Raw genomic sequence first — 17,625 nt, forward strand, 5'->3', positions numbered from 1 at the left:
GTGTCGTCCACATTTTCTTACTATGGTAAGTTAAAGGCTAATTTTGTTAATTTACACAAAAAGTAATTCTAATTGTTAGTAATTTATAGCAATTATATACGATTGAATAAAACGTGGAATATATTTCGTGAACAGTATCAATGGGATGGAGGGAGTTTGTAGAGTCTACAGTAGTACCATATGAATCAGCAAAGCCAAAGCGAACAATCAAATATTCAAAAATCAAATGTAAAATGCAAATCAAGCCACCAAGGTTAAACTGGCATTCAACAATTCAATATTTCCATTCCCCTAGTATAAAGATAAAAGCGGTAGGCAGAGCTTCACTGTTTTTCTATGTTTTACGAGATAGTAAAGATACAAATTAAACGGATATAATGAGAAGGAACAAAACAATTCATTAGCTCATAATACTTTGCAAACTTAAAGTCTATTATAGTCGCACATATCAAATTCGAAAACCTCCTGCTTGCTTCCAAAGATCAAGCACAACTTAGCACCACCAGAAAAAATTTCATTAAACCTCCTGCTGCCAACTTATATGTCAGCTGCTAGAAAATTTCCAGATAGTGATACCTGCAGGATATAAACATATTAAATTATCTTTAAATCAAGTTAAAGCGTATCAATTGATAAGTTGGCAACATTCTTTCTCAAATAATGTTGATCATATGAAGTTAAAGTGAGATCACACTACTCACCTTCTCTCCAAGTTTGAATGGAGGTAGACCTTTGTATGGGCATGAACCACACCGAAAAGCATCACCAAGTCCACACTGAAGTTGCAAATCAGATTTTAGAGATCAATGACAACTAACAGTTCTAAATAAAGGCCCGTGACATAAAAAGTGACAAATAGATAAGTAGATAACTATATTATTAACTAAGATATGAAAATGCATACACTGCCACAGGCTGATTGAGGATTTTCCAGCTGGTCCATAGTTGGTCCTATCTTTTGTACTTTTTGTTCTGCTTCAGCCCGTCCACAAGTGCAGTTTTTGCAAGCTTTCCTTGTGTTTCTGACTTCACAATCACCAACTGCAAAGCAAAAAATTGAGTAAGCTCGGCAATGAAAAAAAATGGGTGCTGGGAGCTGCACTTTCACCTCTCATCTGAGGCAAATAACAGCCTTTCTAGGCATTTTTCTGCCTCTTTTATCCTTGTAGCTAGAGGCAGAAAGAGCACAACCAAACATATATAACACACTGAGGTTTAAACAATCTTGTTGTCCTACCAGGTGGGATCTGTGGTTTCTTTAAATCATCTTCAGATAAAAGACTATCCTCATCGATGAGATCCATATCATCATCAATTTGAAGCTTAGGCAAATTTTTCATTGCCTTTTTTATAGAGAATGACGAGCCAACCTTCCAAGAAGGCCTCTTTGCCTTTACCTGTAGGAAAAAATATCAAAATTTAAGCAAGTATTCAAACCTAGCTGGGAACGCATGCTTCAACATATCAAAATAAATTGTACATTTAATTATAAGGAAAGTAGGAGGGAACACTAGACGAGTCTTGCCACTTAAATATATAAAGCACTCACTGTAATAGGCTGCGAAACCTCTGATGGCACTGTTAATGTCATTGTACCAATCTGCACGTCAACATAGCCGGCAACTAGAAGCTTTCCTTGTAAAGAAGAGGTTGTCTGCCAAAATGAAAATATGATCAACATAACAAATTCACCATGTTAGAGAGAAAAAAAACAGTACATTACCACCTGGTCAAGGGTAGACTGTGAAGTCTGGAAGAGGATCTGCCCGCCAGGTTTCAGCACTCGTGAGAACTCATCCAGCAATTTTCTATCAAGAAAATCCAATGAATGGCAGATGCAAATGACAATATCCACAGAGGAAGGATCCACAGGCAAGGAGCCTGCAATTCATAAACCATACAATTTTCAACAATACTGATAAAATTTGCTACCATATTCAAAATACTAATACATACACACACACACATAAATATACGTACATATATATGTATGTATGTATGTTCGTATGTAAGTATGTAAAATATATTTTAAAGCACCAATAATTCTTTCAGAGATCTAAAAAGTGGCTAGGCAGCATTTGAGTGCCTTGGAGGGTACATGTTCTGATAAAGGCTACATTGCATACCAAAAAGCAAGCTAACAGAAAAGGCAGTTTACTGAAGCAATATTTAAAAAATGACAAATAAAGAAGGGGAATCACTTCTATCCCACCTTAATATCATGCATGCCTCACCAATTTAGCAAGAAAACTAGTAAACTAAGGAGTAAATATAGCTGATATGATATCATGCAATAAAATTGTCTAGGACCGGAAGAAAAATTAAAAAATAATATAGGGAGAGTACAGAGACACCTATTAATGAAGCTTGAGTAATAACTAAAGGATCTGTTTGTTCATCTCCTTCTTCTTGATTTCCTTGATCGCATTGAGTACTGCGCTGATAGGCAAAACAACGTGATCTGTAATGGCCAACACATTATCCTGCATCATTGTGGTGCCCTAGAAAAGTTATAAAAAAGCCAGCTACACTAGTATTTAGTGTGACATCCCTCAAATCTGGGGGTCTGAATTGGGTACCACCAATACAAAAATTATTTAAAACCTGAACATTTTAAAAGAGATTTAAATCAAAATCACTTTGAACCCGTGAAAACAGGATCGCATACAGGCTATAGTATTAAAATCAGAAACCAAAACTATTAGATCTTATTACAAATTAGGCCATGTCATTTACAAGACTTTAATAAGAAGAATTGTTAATAGCTCAAAAATATAAATTGTCTTACAAATTTTAATCTATTTGATAACTGACAGGACTTCAGTGCACGGTATACCCAAAAGATAACTCTATTTGTCCTCCAAGGTGAACCTAAAGATCCGGACACCTCACCAAGCTGAAAGGATTTTAAAAATACAAGCAAGAGTAAGCAAGAGGTGCTCAGCAAGTATATATAAAAGAAAAAATGTAATAAATAAAAGGAAATTGAAATATATCAGATTCTATATAAAACTTGCCAGGTATTTTCAACAATAGAAAACAACAATTATATTTTTATAAAAGTACGGCAATTACAAGAGGATATAATCATTTCAAACTATTTTGTGAAAAATCATTCGCTTAAGGTGCATTGTGCTGCACGGTGATCAGCCGAGCATCAACCTAGAATAATAGCAAGAGTGACCATGAAATACGTTTACCAATAAAGGAATCCAAAAAGTCTCAAAATCATTCTAGAATAAACAGAAGAAACTGGGAACTTGCTTTTTAGATATAAGAGAATAATAGGAAAATTGCTCTTTAAGTATAAAACGGATAGAAATACTTGCAGTATAGGTATAAGTTGCGAAAAGAAATACTTGTTTGTTAACCGCAAGAGAAACATAAAAGTACTTGCCTTAACTCCTGCTTCTAACTCAGATTTCTAATAATACTATCTACTGACAATTGTTCCATTCTGCTTAGTTTCTAACAGAACTTAATACACTATCCATAGCATAGCATAGCATAGCATAACTACTTCTGAACATCCTCTATATGCACATCTGGGTCGACTCTATACGGCAGTAAGACAATACTTCAATCGTCAAATCAGACGACACTAATTACTTCCGAATACTATTAGAATCCGCAACTAATGACCCTTCGCATATCCATATATAGTACACAGAAATATATATAGATTTCCACAAAATAATATATACACACTAGATCACACAAATAACCATGTAATCAAGAAACAATTGATACATATTTCATCCAACTATAATATAATGCTATTAGCTCTGAAATATCTATTTATAGACAGAATACACTTAATTTCTAAAGAAAATTCGGCAGCATCTCTTTTGTTTATTAGACTATCCACTTGTTTTAAACTAATACCAACAACTAACTAAACAACTTTTAAATCAAATAAATTAACTAGTTAATGAAGTGACTAACATCAATTAAGACACCATTACAGTCCAATAAATTACCTTCATACTATAGTAAACTAAAGATTTTAATTATATAATTACATATACCCGAAACGTCACGGAAATATCTAAATATATAATCAAATCTTAAATTCTTTATTCCTCGTATGATTCCAACAATCAAAGTAGCTTTTAACAAAAGTGAACAATAACCAACATTTTTACCTTAAGACTTAGTCTGCTTAGTCTCAGAATCAATATCACCATTAAGAATTAAGTTAAAACCATAGTATACTCCAATTAAACAACTCTTACACAACTATCTACATGTATCTGGTAAAAACCCGTGAAACCATCTATGTTCGAACATGAAATCAAGTTAATGCAAATAGCAAGCTATTACCACAAGAATCCATTCAATCATTCCAAATCAGCTCGCAACCAATATCCACATGTTTCAATTAGAACACTTATTGAAATCTGATTCTAGATGCAAGTCTCTAAAATAGTGCATCTAATAAATTCGTAATGTCACAAACCTATATCATTTATTGATAATAAATCCAATTATTCCAATCAAATCATTGCGGAGTAACTCTCCGTGTATAACATATAATCTATACCATATTAATCAAATAAACTTGCAATAGTTTAAATATTAGCTGTCATCATTCAGACTTTCACCAATACCAATAAATATCTCCGGATAATCAAAGAATTCAAGTAAATACAAAAATTCTTATTTTATGCTGACTACATTAGCATACTATTCAATTCATATTTGCAAGTTGAATTAAATAAGCATAGCAGTTCAATTCTTCACGCTACAATCATGTATTAGTAAGCACGACATTTTAACTATTTAAGATCTCGCTTATTTATATTATTAATATTATTTACTATATTAATACCCCTGAAAGTAATAATAATAATAATAATAATAATAATAATAATAATAATAATAATAATAATAATAATAATAATAATAATAAAGAATAATACTAATATATATTAAGGCAATTGCTCAAATTGAAACCACTAAAATAAAAACTAAAATGGAAACCAAGAGAAACTATACCTCAATGACCTCACCTACCCCCTATATGTCTTCACCCACGTCCTATATGTCATCACCCACCTAGGGCCCACCCTCACCCCCACTCAATCCACCCGGGCCCGCTAGGGCCTCGCCAAGGCTCCTCACAGGCCCTGGACAGGCTCCTCACAGGCCCTGGACAGGCTCCAAACAGTCTTAAAGAGCCAAACCCTTACCCCACCATGGTCCCACTAGGCCCCGTCCCGGCCCTACTAGGCCCTACTTAGACCCCGTCTAGGCCCATCTCGGGGTCCATTCCCGATCCCAAAAACCGCATCATTCTACTTAATCTCGTTGGTTTCTATTTAGTTTCTATTCTAGTAGTTTCTATTGGAGTAGGACCCTATATATTAATATTGGACATCCTAAAATTACCAAGTAAACACAGTTTCACACATTAACATCAATAACAATAGTATGTATTACAATTATTACTATCAATTTGCACCCCCTTGTACCTCCTGGACAGCCCCCACTTATCTCCCCGTTTACCCATGCAGTTTCTTTCACACAGCCGCTACTTTACTTCTCCCAGCTATCCTCGCACGCCATGGCCAACATTCCAGGATACACACAAACCTACCAAAACACGCACACAGAATAGCTGCCTATACAAAACACACGCCCCTGCATACTTCTATCAAATCCGCACACACCCATTACACCTATACGGCCCATCCGCGACCTTCTACAACACCGCCATAGCCTCCTCCCTCAACCTCCAATCCACCTACCTTCCATCAACTATGTTTCTCCGCACAGCACAATCACATACAAACATATATCGATATATATGTATACAAATATATGCAATCGCACACCGAGATATATATACAAGAAGAAGTTAAAAAGAATCGGCGAGTAATTACCTCTGCCATTTGCTTGAAATCGCCGACTGATACAGTCCCCGGCTCCGCAACTCTGTTTGCTCGCGTTTGTGTGTGAAGGAGAAAGAAAAGAAACCCTCTATTTATATTTTTAAAATTGTAGCCTTAACTTTAAAAAAAGGGAAAATGAATTTTTTTGTCCCTCAACTATTACCTTTTTTAGAAACCTACCACTGAACAGTTTTTTTTTGAAAATAAGAATTCTACTAATTTTGTTATTAATAACTAACCATTCTGTTAAAAGTAATTAACAGCGTTAAGTATGATCTTCCATGTGTATTAAAGTGTCCTACATGTCAGATGAGGTGGCAGTTGAGTAATTAAAATAAAAAAATAAAAAAAGAAAATGACTGATCACATAACGCATGATCAAACAAAATACACATAAACCAAAAAAGATCAGAACCCTTCAACTCCCAGATGCTTTAATCCCAAAACCCTTTTCACCCTGAGACAAAAAACAACGATCACTAAGATTCATCCACTGCTGGATAACAAGGTAAACCTTATTATTTTATATTTTTAATCGTCGATTACTTTATCTTTTATTTAGTATCGATTACTTATTGTGTCATGTTTGTAGATATAGGGGCCGTTTGGGTTAGCTTAAAATAAGTGACTTCTTGCTTATAGTAAAGAAGTGGAGTAGAAGTGAGAAGTAAATAAGTTAATAAAGTGTTTGGAAAAGAAGCAGAAGCTGTGAGAGAGAAGCTAACATTCTTGGCTTCTTAAAAGTGCTTCTACTTTTTTACACAAACGGGTCAAGAGAAGCAGAAGCCAGAAGTAGCTTCTGCTCCTCTTGGCCAAACAGACCCATAATGAATGGCCTGAGAGTGGAGATATATCATGGAGGCGAATTTCAAACTAAACAAGGAATATATTACTACAAAGGAGGTACAGTCGATACCCTTTATGATGTTAATTTGACTGTACTTACAATTAGTTCTTGTCTTGAATATTTACGAGAAGCTGGTTATGGTGATGGGTTGAAGCTGTACTATAAGAAACAATCAGGTCGTAGTAGAGATGATTATAAGTTAATTTGGAATGATGAGTGTCTAAATGAAATTAGGGAGGATGGTAAGACTGCTTGTATGATAGAAATATATGTGGACCATTGTGCCGAAGAGAAGGGAACAAACATTATGGATGAAATGAATTTTATAGATGATGATATTGAAATAGAGGATCCTGATTATGAGGAAGAAGAGTACAGTGAGAGTGATCAGAGTGAAGAAGAGAGTGATACAGATGAAGAGCTCGAAGAAATAAGGGAGAAGAAAAGAATGTTGAAGGAAGGGTTAATTGATCCGTTGAGAGACGGTAATCTAACTGACATGGATGTTAGTAATGGAAGGCTTAATGTAACTGTAGAACGATCTTTCGATGGGGATGAGTCTTTCGATGGGGATGAAAATGGTACTGAGAATATGAATGATACATGGACCAAAATGAGACATGAAGCATTGGGAGACAAACCTGTGTGGCAGCATGAGGTAGAAAGGTTAAACTGTTCATTTCCTCATCATGCTGAAAATCAGAATCTTGGATGTGATATAGTTGAAAAATTGGCAGAGGAGAAGGATGGCAGTGATTCGTTTGAGGTGACTAGTATTGAGTCATCAGATTCAAGTGATCATGAGGACTTTGATGTGAGTAAATTGAGGAGAAACAGAAACAAAAAGAAACAGAAGCCCATTCATCATACCTTCAACCCAAACACAGCTATGGAACATATTGAATTTGAGCCGGGTTTAATATTTACTTCAAGGGAGCAATTGAGAGATGCAATCAGAAATTACGGTGTTGCTAAACAAAGAAGAGTTTACATTAAGAAAAGTGATTTTAAAAGGTTACAAGCTAAGTGTAGAGATGGTTGTAAATGGGAACTTTGGGCTAGCAGAATGCAGAATGATGAGGCTTATCAAGTAAAAACGTACAAGAGAGAACATAATTGCATCATTGTAAGTAAACAGAGGATGGTAAAGGCTGATTGGTTGGCTAAAAAGTTCGGTAATATAATCAGAAGCAATCCTAGATGGAAATTAAAGGAGTTTTCAGCAGCTACAAATGCCAAGTTTAAGATAAAATGTACACTGAACCAGTGTTGGTGGGCTAAAAAGGCTGCCATGGCTGAACTGGAAACAATATTGAATGAGCATTATGGAAGATTATGGGATTATGGCGCTGAAATCTTAAGAACTAATCCTGGAAGCTCTGTGTTTATCAAAGGACAAGCAACTGAAGAGTGTGAAAATCCTACATTTCAGAGGTTATACATTTGTTTTGATGCACTGAAAAAGGGTTTTTTAAATGGCTGTAGGAAAGTGATAGGCTTAGATGGATGTTTCTTGAAAGGATATGTTAAAGGAGAGCTGTTGACAGCTATTGGAAGAGATGGGAATAACCAGATGTTTCCAATAGCGTGGTCAGTTGTTGAGGTAGAGTGCACTGATTCTTGGGTTTGGTTTATCAAGTTGTTGAAAGATGATTTAAATCTTGGAGACGGATATTCTTATACATTCATTACAGATCAGCAAAAGGTATAGTTCAATTTCTCAATATTATACATTATATTATGTCTAACATATATATTATGTTACTCAATTTTTTCATTATATACAACTGGGCTTAAAGAATGCAATTGATGAATACTTACCAGAAGCAGAGCACAGGTGCTGTGCAAGGCATATTCATGCAAACTGGAAAAAAAACCATCCTGGTAATGCTTTAAAGAGCGCATTCTGGAGAGCAGCAAAGGCTTCCACTATCTCAGACTTCAACAGTTGCATGGATGAGATAAGGTCGATTTTCCCTTTTGCTTATGATGATCTTTTAGAAACCAATCCAAAATATTGGAGTAGAGCTTATTTTAAGACTTGGACCCATTATGATGCTGTGGATAACAACCTTTCTGAATGCTTTAACTCTTGGATATTAGAAGCTAGGTACAAACCTATTATTAGTATGCTTGATCATATTAGGGTGCAATGTATGGAGAGAATTCATGTGAAGAGAGATTACCTGGCTAAAATAGATAGTGATTTATGTCCTAGGATCCTTAAAAAGCTTAATTATAACATTGAGGGGTCAAAAAAATGTATTTCTACTTGGGATGGGGGAGACAAGTGTGAAGTAAAGGACTTGGATAGAAATCAGTTTGAAGTAGACATGAAAAATAAGCTTTGTAGTTGTAGAAAATGGCAATTAACTGGAATACCATGTATTCATGGTTGTCAAGCCATCTTAAGCATCAATGCTGCACCAGAGAGTTTTATTGATGAATGCTTCAAGAAGGCAACATATCTCAAGTCCTATACGAATTTGTTGTGCCCTATGAAAGGAAGTAAAGAATGGCCAGTAGCAAATCAAGTGAAATTGCTACCTCCTAAAGACAGGAGAATGCCTGGAAGGCCAAAAAAACATAGGAGAAGGGAGACTGATGAGGTAGGTAGTGGTTGTAAACTGTCAAAAAAAGGAATTGTAATGAAATGTAGTAGATGTCTAATGATTGGACACAATAAAGCCACCTGCAAGACCAGTGAGGCTGAGGTTGTAGAGAGTCATAGAAAAGCAGATGAAGCCAAAAAAGCACAGGCTGTGGCCGCAAGGGCACATTCAATAAGAAGCAAACAAAATGTCAGGAAGAAAGGACTACAGGTATGATGTTTTTTATCAAACTTAAATTTTGTCATATTTTCAATTTCATTCTGGTACTTGACATATATTTTATACTTTCATAGACTACTGCAGCTGCTCAGACTTCAACATGGATTGCACAAGCAAAAAAAAAGAGGCAGACCACCAAAGGCTACAACTGAACAGACTACAACAGAAAATACAAGTCAGCAGACTCCAGAGCATAACAATGAGGGTCCTGAGGCTCCTTTAACTCAAGAAATGGGTACCGAAACAGCTAAAAAAAAGAAAAGAGGTAGACCTCCAAAGGCCTCAAACACTCAAGTTCAGACAAGAAAAGGGCCAGCTGGTGTTGGAGTTTTAATCGGAGATGATGGGCACACCTACTTATCTTCATCAAGGTCCACTATAAGATTGACAGAGTCACGACCAAGCACTACTACTCAATCTGCAGAAGGGGTACCAACAGAGAGTTCAAGTCAGCCCACTAAGCTCCATTGAGAAAGGGTGGAGAAGTGAATTGAGAAATTAGAGTTTGAAGTGCATTTGCAATCTGTTTTCTATTATGTTTTGAATCTATCTAGTGAATTATGTTTGAATCTATCAAGTGAACTTACTTGACTATTTTTTAAATGAGTCAGAATGTTATGCGGACTTTGTGTTTTTGTTTGTGTATTCAGAAAGGATAGTATTGCATGGTTGATTTGGTGGTTTATGTTCATTTGGTTGGTTTGTTCTTTTTCCAAATGATGCAGATAGAAGTGTTTGGAGGTGAGGGTTTTTAGTTTGTTTTTTCCGTATGTGACTGGAGATTCACAATGTTTAGTTTTCGTTTTGTATTATTATGTTGGGTTTATTTTTCTTTATAATTAATTATGTTGGGCAAGAGTTTTTTTTGCTTGCATGGTGTTTAGAACCATTTCCAGAAGTATTTTTTAAAGCAGAAATTAATTCAGGACAAGTGGACAAGTGGGGGTGATTTGTTTTAGGGGTATTACTTGGTTTTGTATCTGAAGGTTTCAGCAAGAATTTTAATTTTTATATGGCGGGTTTTGGCTTGAGTGGATTTAACTAGAGTGAGTTTTTTTAACAAGGAAACCGTTTTTGAATGAATGCAGGGTGCCGAAGGTGTTGTCCTGCTTAATTGTTTTGGTTTTTGCTGGTTGTCAAATTTGGCAGGATTATGCCATGTCATCAGGTTATCCACCTGGACAGTCAAATTTAACATTTTTTGGTCAAAATTAACGGAATGTTTAAAATCAAAAATGAACATAACGTTAATGATTATAATCTAAAAAAAATTTGTTCAGTGGTAGGTTTCTAAAAAGGGTAATAGTTGAGTGACAAAAAAATTCATTTTCCCTTAAAAAAACGTTAGGTTAGTCATTTTATTAAAAGATCAAAAAACTAACCAACTACTATTTTTTTTTGGAAATCTACAAAACTACCTACCTTTTCTTTTATTGTTTTCAAAAATACTACCTTTCAGAATTATTTTTAAAAATATTTTTTCATAAAATTTTGTTTTCAAAAATACGGTTTGCAACTTTTGCAACCTTGGGGGCGCAGTCATTTCAGTTGCAAATGAGGTTGCAAAAGTTGCAAATGAGGTTGCAAAAATTCCAAATAATAATGGGAAGTTGCAACTTTTGCGAGTCTTGCGACTGCAATTGCAACTAGTTCAACTGAAAACTGTAAGCTGCAACTTCTAGTTTTCAGTTGCCATTTTCGACCTCTGTTTCGACTTCTTATTATTATTTTTGTGAAATAATAATTAGTGACCAAGTTTGCAATACCTATTTGCGGATACTTACAAACATTTTTACATTCGAATGGAAGTGGGAAATACGGTGAATACATTCTTACAATCGAATGGAAGTGGGAAATACGGTGAATAGTTACGCGAGAAATATGATAAAAAGTTCTTATGAAATATATATCTAGTATGAACGGTTGAATAAAACATCTGGTAGTGATTTTAGTAACTTGGTTGAGGAGGTTGGGAAAGGTATTTTAATTAGTACTGTTGATCATTAAAGTAGCGCATGACTTGACAGGCTAGCCTAAAGATCCTCCAAGTGCATGATGATAATATCGTTTCCATGTAATCTTTTAAATATATTTATTTAGATTTATAGTAAATATGTTAATTATTATTAAATTAGAATACTATATATCTTAAGTGACAATTTCAAGGACTATACTTATTTTTGCTATTTAATTGTTAGGGTCAAATTCAGTGGAGTCCAATTTAATTGGAGTCTTTAGAGACCAATTTTATAACCATCGGATGGATATCAGATCCTGTGGCTAACAAATTTTGAGGATATACAGAATATTTTTTAAAAACAACTCGTTAACCCCGTTAACGTGTGTGAAGTATCCCCAAATCAAAATCCCGCACTTCACTCCACTCAAAAAACCCCTTTTGTCGCGCAGAACAATATCCCACGAAATCAGCATACCAATCTCTAAGATAAAAACACGAGTGCTACGGGATGAAGACATCGAGAATGAAGAGGAGCTTCAGAGCGGGCGGAATGTCTTCAGGTTTGTGGACTCTGATGTGCTTCAACATATGCTCTGTTATTTCGTCTAAATCGATGTTATGCTATGTGTATATGCAAATTAGGGTTCCTCATGTGTTGTTATTGTGTTCTGTGTGTTTTTCTTTTGGGGGTAGATGCCGGTCGGACACAACATTATGTTCTGCATTGTTAAATCCCCTTGTGATTAGCTGTGTGGATGTATATAATTATGCACTGTTATTGAGTTCAGTATTATTTTCGAGAATCGAAATTAAGCTCGCAAATGGTTTTGTGGCCGAGTTAATTGATTTGCTTAACAATGTTTGTTACTAATGTTCTGTACTTTGATTTCGGCAAAAGAAAAATGTTCTGTACTGTGATAGATTTCAATATGACCTGAACTAATAAGCAAAACTCGAAATTAAATTCGTCAATGGCTTTAGGAACAAAATTGATCATGATTTTGATGTGCACTGGTGTGATTTTGTGGTGGACTAGCAAATCTTAATGTCCTGAAGTAGTCAGAATTAGTTATGTGCCTAGTGTTCTGCACTGTATGTACAGTACGATGTGTATGTATATGTGAATGTGATAGACTTTATTTTATATTCCTGAAGCTTAGAAATTATGGAATCACCTATGTGTAAATTGTGATTTTAACGCTTTGTACTATTCTTATATTTTTTTATTGGTGGGCACATTGTCGGTGCAGGACAACGTCGAAGTCCAAGACTTAGTATCAATCAATTGAAGAAAAGGCATGCTTCTATAGACCTTGGTGAGAAAGATAATTCTCCAATACTGGACAATATGCGTAGGGTTCCAGGGGCTGAACCTAACACTAATGTTCCGGTTTCACAAAATGTTGATGATCGTGTCACCCCTCTAAAGAGATTGATCGAGAATGAGAGAGCTGTGATGAAGAAAATTAGTGAGCGGCATGGAGCATCACAGGAAAAAATTGAGTGTGCGGGGCTAAACACAACACCTCAACAAAAAACAAAATCAAATGAGGGGCAACGAAAGAAGGCCAGAACAGAAAAGGTATTGGTATCTTATTAGCTTGAGTTCTGTGTGGAGATTGTGATTTCGCACATTTGAGTTTGTGTGCCGTATGCTGGTAAATTGTAGAAAAATTAGCAACGCTAATGGAATGTTATGAACATACTATAAAAAAAATCTGGGAGGCATTTTTTTTAAATGTTTTGTGATATATCGTAAAATTAAGTTGTTGTGTACCTTAGTTCTGCGTTAATATCTATCATACCAGTAACATTAAAAACTATATTGCAGGTTAGTGAAGAAGATCAGGGTGTTGAAGGTAACGAAGGACCTAGGGGGGGGAATTTTTCAAAGGTAATTTTTATTGTAGTGCATTATTTATACGTTATCTCGTATGAATGTTTTGATTGGCTGGCTTAAAATGAATAACAATGATTTGATATCAGGGTAACAAGTCAAAAAAAGAAGGTGAGAGGAACAATACGAGGGATGTTGTCAGGAGCACAGTTAAGGGTAAAAAGGTCAGATCATACGAGGGATATTTAGAGAAAAAGTTTACGCCAGCGATTATGAACGCTGTGCTATTAAACTTATCAGCAGCGCAGAAAAAATGGGTTAAGGCAACAGGTTTCGGATGGATGTTAGAATTTCAGATGCTCTGTTATGTGCACAGACTTAGTTATAATATAGTGGATGCATTTGATAGCCAGGACTGCTCACTTAACCTATCAGCCGGGAGAGTTAAGATTAATGAGATGGTCGTTCATAATGTTCTAGGCCTACCGAATGGATCTGAGGAGATCCAATTAATTGGAGCAGAACGTATTGATGATAGTTGGGATGATCAATATGAAAGCACACAAATAACACCCTCCATGGTGAAACGCGAGATCCTACGCAGTCGACGGGCTGACAACAATTTCAAATGGAATTTTTTGATTTTGATGTACAATTTCTTCTTCGAGGCAAACCAGAACAGTAATCTGACACGTAAAATCCTTCGATTCAGCGGGGATATTGATCGATGCAAGGACTATAATTGGTGTCAATTATTAATTGCAAAATTGAGGACAACACATGCATATTGGGCAGAGCTGAAAAAGAGGAAATTCAGTGGGCCACTTCCTTTTCTTATTGTAAGTAAATCTTTTAATGTCACCCATAATATGTTATTTATCATGTAAATACGCGGTTGAACTTAAATACTTTACTTGCATGTTCTGCAGTATTTGTATGTGAGTGCGGTGAAGAACGAGGGAACGACGTACGCACATCTCACATTTCCCACCTTCAAGGCGTGGTCAGACCTGCTACTACGTGAAAGACAAGCTCACGAGGCGAAAACAAACAGCTTTGGAAAGGGTGTCATCATCGATATTTCGGGAACTATTGAGGTAATTCCTAGCTGCGTTGTATAGTTGTATGAAGCCTAATTGTATGCTACTACACTAATATGTCTATGTGTCTCAACAGGAAGCGGAGGACGTGCCATCACAAGCTAAGACCCGACAAGAAAATGAGGTCACTACGAAACAGACTAGTACATACGGGTCTACGCAGAACATCGCTGAAAGTAATATGGAGACTCTTGCCCCATTGGATGTGAGTTTATGTCACTATCTAATTCGAAGTATTAATAACTTTGTCTTCTGTATTCTTTTTTAATTGGTTGTGCGCTGTCATATTATAAATATTGCAGGACGAGATAATTGAGGACTCCGTTGATTACGAGTATGGGGTAACAGCAGAAATACAAGAGACCGCACAAGGTGGTCAGGATATGGGAGAGCATGAAAAGGTATTAATAACAAACATCTTAGATTTGTACCAAATAAATAAATAAATGAAGATAAAATTTTCAGCTTTTCAAACAGATAAGTATGATGTTTAGGGTGTCAAATACATGTGTATTTTGTCCAGTACTTGTTATGGTCTCTAGTGTAATAGTAGAATTGTGAATTTTGTTTTTGTACTCCATAAATGTGTGTTTGAACGTATACTGCACTAATGCAGGCTGAATTAGGATTAATGCATGACAACAATAGGGATAGCACGATGGGTGTGTTGAATGAAGAGGAAATAGAAGCAACAGTGATGGACAAAAGCATGTATACTATGACATATGAGAATAATAAGGAAGGACAGGAGCAGAGCACACAGAAACGTGTGGACGATGAGATAGACAAGCATTTTGCAGAGGAGGTAAGTTGAGCAACTAGTGGATAATCTTTGTAAAATCAGTAGGTGTCAAGTAGCACTGAGGAATATTATTTGTGTGTTATTAAATTAATGTTATGAATTAGTACATATTAAACTAGTTATACGGTACATTTATAAATGTTGTGTTGCCTTGAAAAGCTAAGTTTCATGTATTAAATATGAGACAATTTTTATTGCAGCCATATATGGATGGATTTGAGAAGAACATGGAGGAATTTGATGTGATATTCAAAAAGTGTATGACCAATTTTATTGATGCATTTGCTCTATATCCAAACAATGGGAAATTGGAGGAGTTGAAGCGAAAATATGCGTTGTATTTCAAGATATTTGAAGATTCAAGTCCAATTACAAAGAGTTTGTATTCTGCACAATGCTCCGGGAAAAAAACCAAAACACGTCTTGAGGACGAAGATGAGCGCTGCATCCCCAGCTACTCCCTAGGTCTGACTCAAATGGAGCCTCAAAATTTAGGTTCTGAACTTGATGTGAGGATGAATAAAAAGGTTGACAAGAAAGGTGAAGACAAAGGGAAGACAACCAAAGCCGATAGGGCAGAGCTTGATAATGCAAGACCCAAGCGTGGAAAATTTCCAAGTGCCATTTGTAGATCTCCATATGTGAGCAGAATAGTGGATATCAGTGGCTACAACATAACAGTGGAAGCAAGAAACATTTGGGATTGGCTCTTTTCGAACAAACGTGACAAAGGGTAAAATAACTGACTAACATAGTTCTGATTTTTTTTACTTCTGCAGAACATGGGAATTAATGTGCTTTATATCATTATGTAGTGACTATTTGTTCCAGTGGAAAGGCAGGGGTTGCACAAAAGCTCATATGCGTTCGCTAGGGGAGAACAAGATGGTGGAAACAATAGTGATTGATAGCTGGACTTGCATATTAAATGAAAACGAGATCCTCAGAGCAGACACATCACCTTTGAGACTTTTCTTGACCACCGAGACTACAGTACGTATTCTAAACTATCTCCTGGGAATAAATATTCACAAATCATTGTCTAATAAAGCATTTTTATTGTCTGCTATAGTACGGTCCTATGCAAATGGAAATAGGAGAAAATGATTCGAATGCTAAACTTAACCGTCAAATGGCTTTCGACGATAATATGGAGGTTGTATGGCAGATGGTTAATGAAATCCATAACAAGCAGTACGATATCACAGATTTTGAGTTGGTGAGCTTACAAACCATTAAAAATCTCAAATTTCTGTAATGACAAACACAACTTGAATTCAAATGAAAGCATTTGGTGGAACTAAGGCATGGTACTAAGTTTGAAGTTTTATATGCTTGCAGTTGTTGTTCCCGGTGTATAATGCTGCACATCATTACATTATATGCTACAACATACATACACCTCGTTGGGAAGTGTTGGATAACAGAGTCCAAACTTTGAGTTTCAGTGATACTTATGGTGATTTGCCATGGCGTCTGGTAGGGTGATTTTCAAAATTGTCAGTCACGTTTGCTCGATATAGATCTGTACTTACTTCAAAAAATGATTTTCTTTTTAATGTTGACAGCATGAATGTTTTTGCCATTTCCTCGAGTGCTACAATATTCCAAAGTATTCACAATTGGTTAGGTTACAGCCAGAAGTTGTGTCTATGGAATGGCAGAGCATGGACAACAATATTGATTGCGGCGTTTTCGTGATGAGACATTTAGAAACTTATATGGGTAACATATTCAAGTGGAAGTCCGGATTGCGTCGTGAGCGGGTAGACTACTTTCCTATGATCTTGATAAGCTTTTTCTATACATGTATGGTAATATGGCTTGTTCTGTGTACAGGAGAATCAGAAGCTGTTGTTGAACAAGCTTCGAGTGATATATTGTCATCAGCTATTGTCGTGGGTGGAGAATGAAAAAAGGAAGAATGTTGTGGAGAGCGTGGCAACTTACATGCGAGGGAAATTAATGCAAAAGTGATTTTGTAATAGGAATTTAGCAGACTTAAGTTGCGTATTTTATGTTTGAATTAATTGAATTTGTTAGTGTGTTGGTTGGTGAAACGATTCGTATTTGATCTTAATCTATTAGAACTATGTATGTTCAGAACATATATTTTGCTAGCTATGAATTCTAAACTGGTTGGGTAGTTGGAAGTTTTCTCCTGTGTCGTGTAGAAAATTCTGTTATGCATGCGCAGAACATTTAGTTTCAGGTGCAGAACAAGTTAAATGTGTTCTGTACTTTGTGTTCTGTACTTTCAGATTCTGTAATTTCTGAATTGTTTAACTGTTAGAAAGGGAAGGTACTAAGGATCTTACCTAGGGCGGAAGTGATTTTTTGGCTTGGATAAATCA

General features: G+C 35.8%; 2 protein-coding genes and 1 pseudogene across 2 annotated transcripts; 2 read left to right on the forward strand and 1 right to left on the reverse strand.

Moving 5' to 3' along the window:
* Positions 1-265: 265 nt before the first annotated feature.
* On the reverse strand, positions 266-5,972 carry LOC108212646 (anamorsin homolog; annotated as a pseudogene).
* A 2,767-nt stretch (positions 5,973-8,739) lies between these two features.
* On the forward strand, positions 8,740-10,217 carry LOC135151676 (uncharacterized). The gene is made up of 2 exons (XM_064090726.1): positions 8,740-9,563; positions 9,647-10,217. The coding sequence occupies exons 1-2, from the start codon at positions 8,871-8,873 to the stop codon at positions 9,722-9,724; spliced, it is 771 nt and encodes a 256-aa protein (XP_063946796.1). The 5' UTR covers positions 8,740-8,870; the 3' UTR covers positions 9,725-10,217.
* A 2,569-nt stretch (positions 10,218-12,786) lies between these two features.
* LOC135151771 (uncharacterized) lies at positions 12,787-17,409 on the forward strand. The gene is made up of 13 exons (XM_064090982.1): positions 12,787-13,114; positions 13,364-13,426; positions 13,519-14,208; positions 14,299-14,466; positions 14,546-14,674; positions 14,772-14,870; positions 15,086-15,274; positions 15,472-16,004; positions 16,087-16,264; positions 16,344-16,490; positions 16,613-16,750; positions 16,840-17,037; positions 17,111-17,409. Exons 1-13 carry the CDS (start codon positions 12,881-12,883, stop codon positions 17,246-17,248), a joined length of 2,904 nt encoding a protein of 967 aa, XP_063947052.1. The 5' UTR covers positions 12,787-12,880; the 3' UTR covers positions 17,249-17,409.
* Positions 17,410-17,625: the final 216 nt, after the last annotated feature.

This window comes from Daucus carota, chromosome 3 (genome assembly GCF_001625215.2).
Source record: "Daucus carota subsp. sativus chromosome 3, DH1 v3.0, whole genome shotgun sequence".
Classification (NCBI taxonomy): Eukaryota; Viridiplantae; Streptophyta; class Magnoliopsida; order Apiales; family Apiaceae; genus Daucus; species Daucus carota.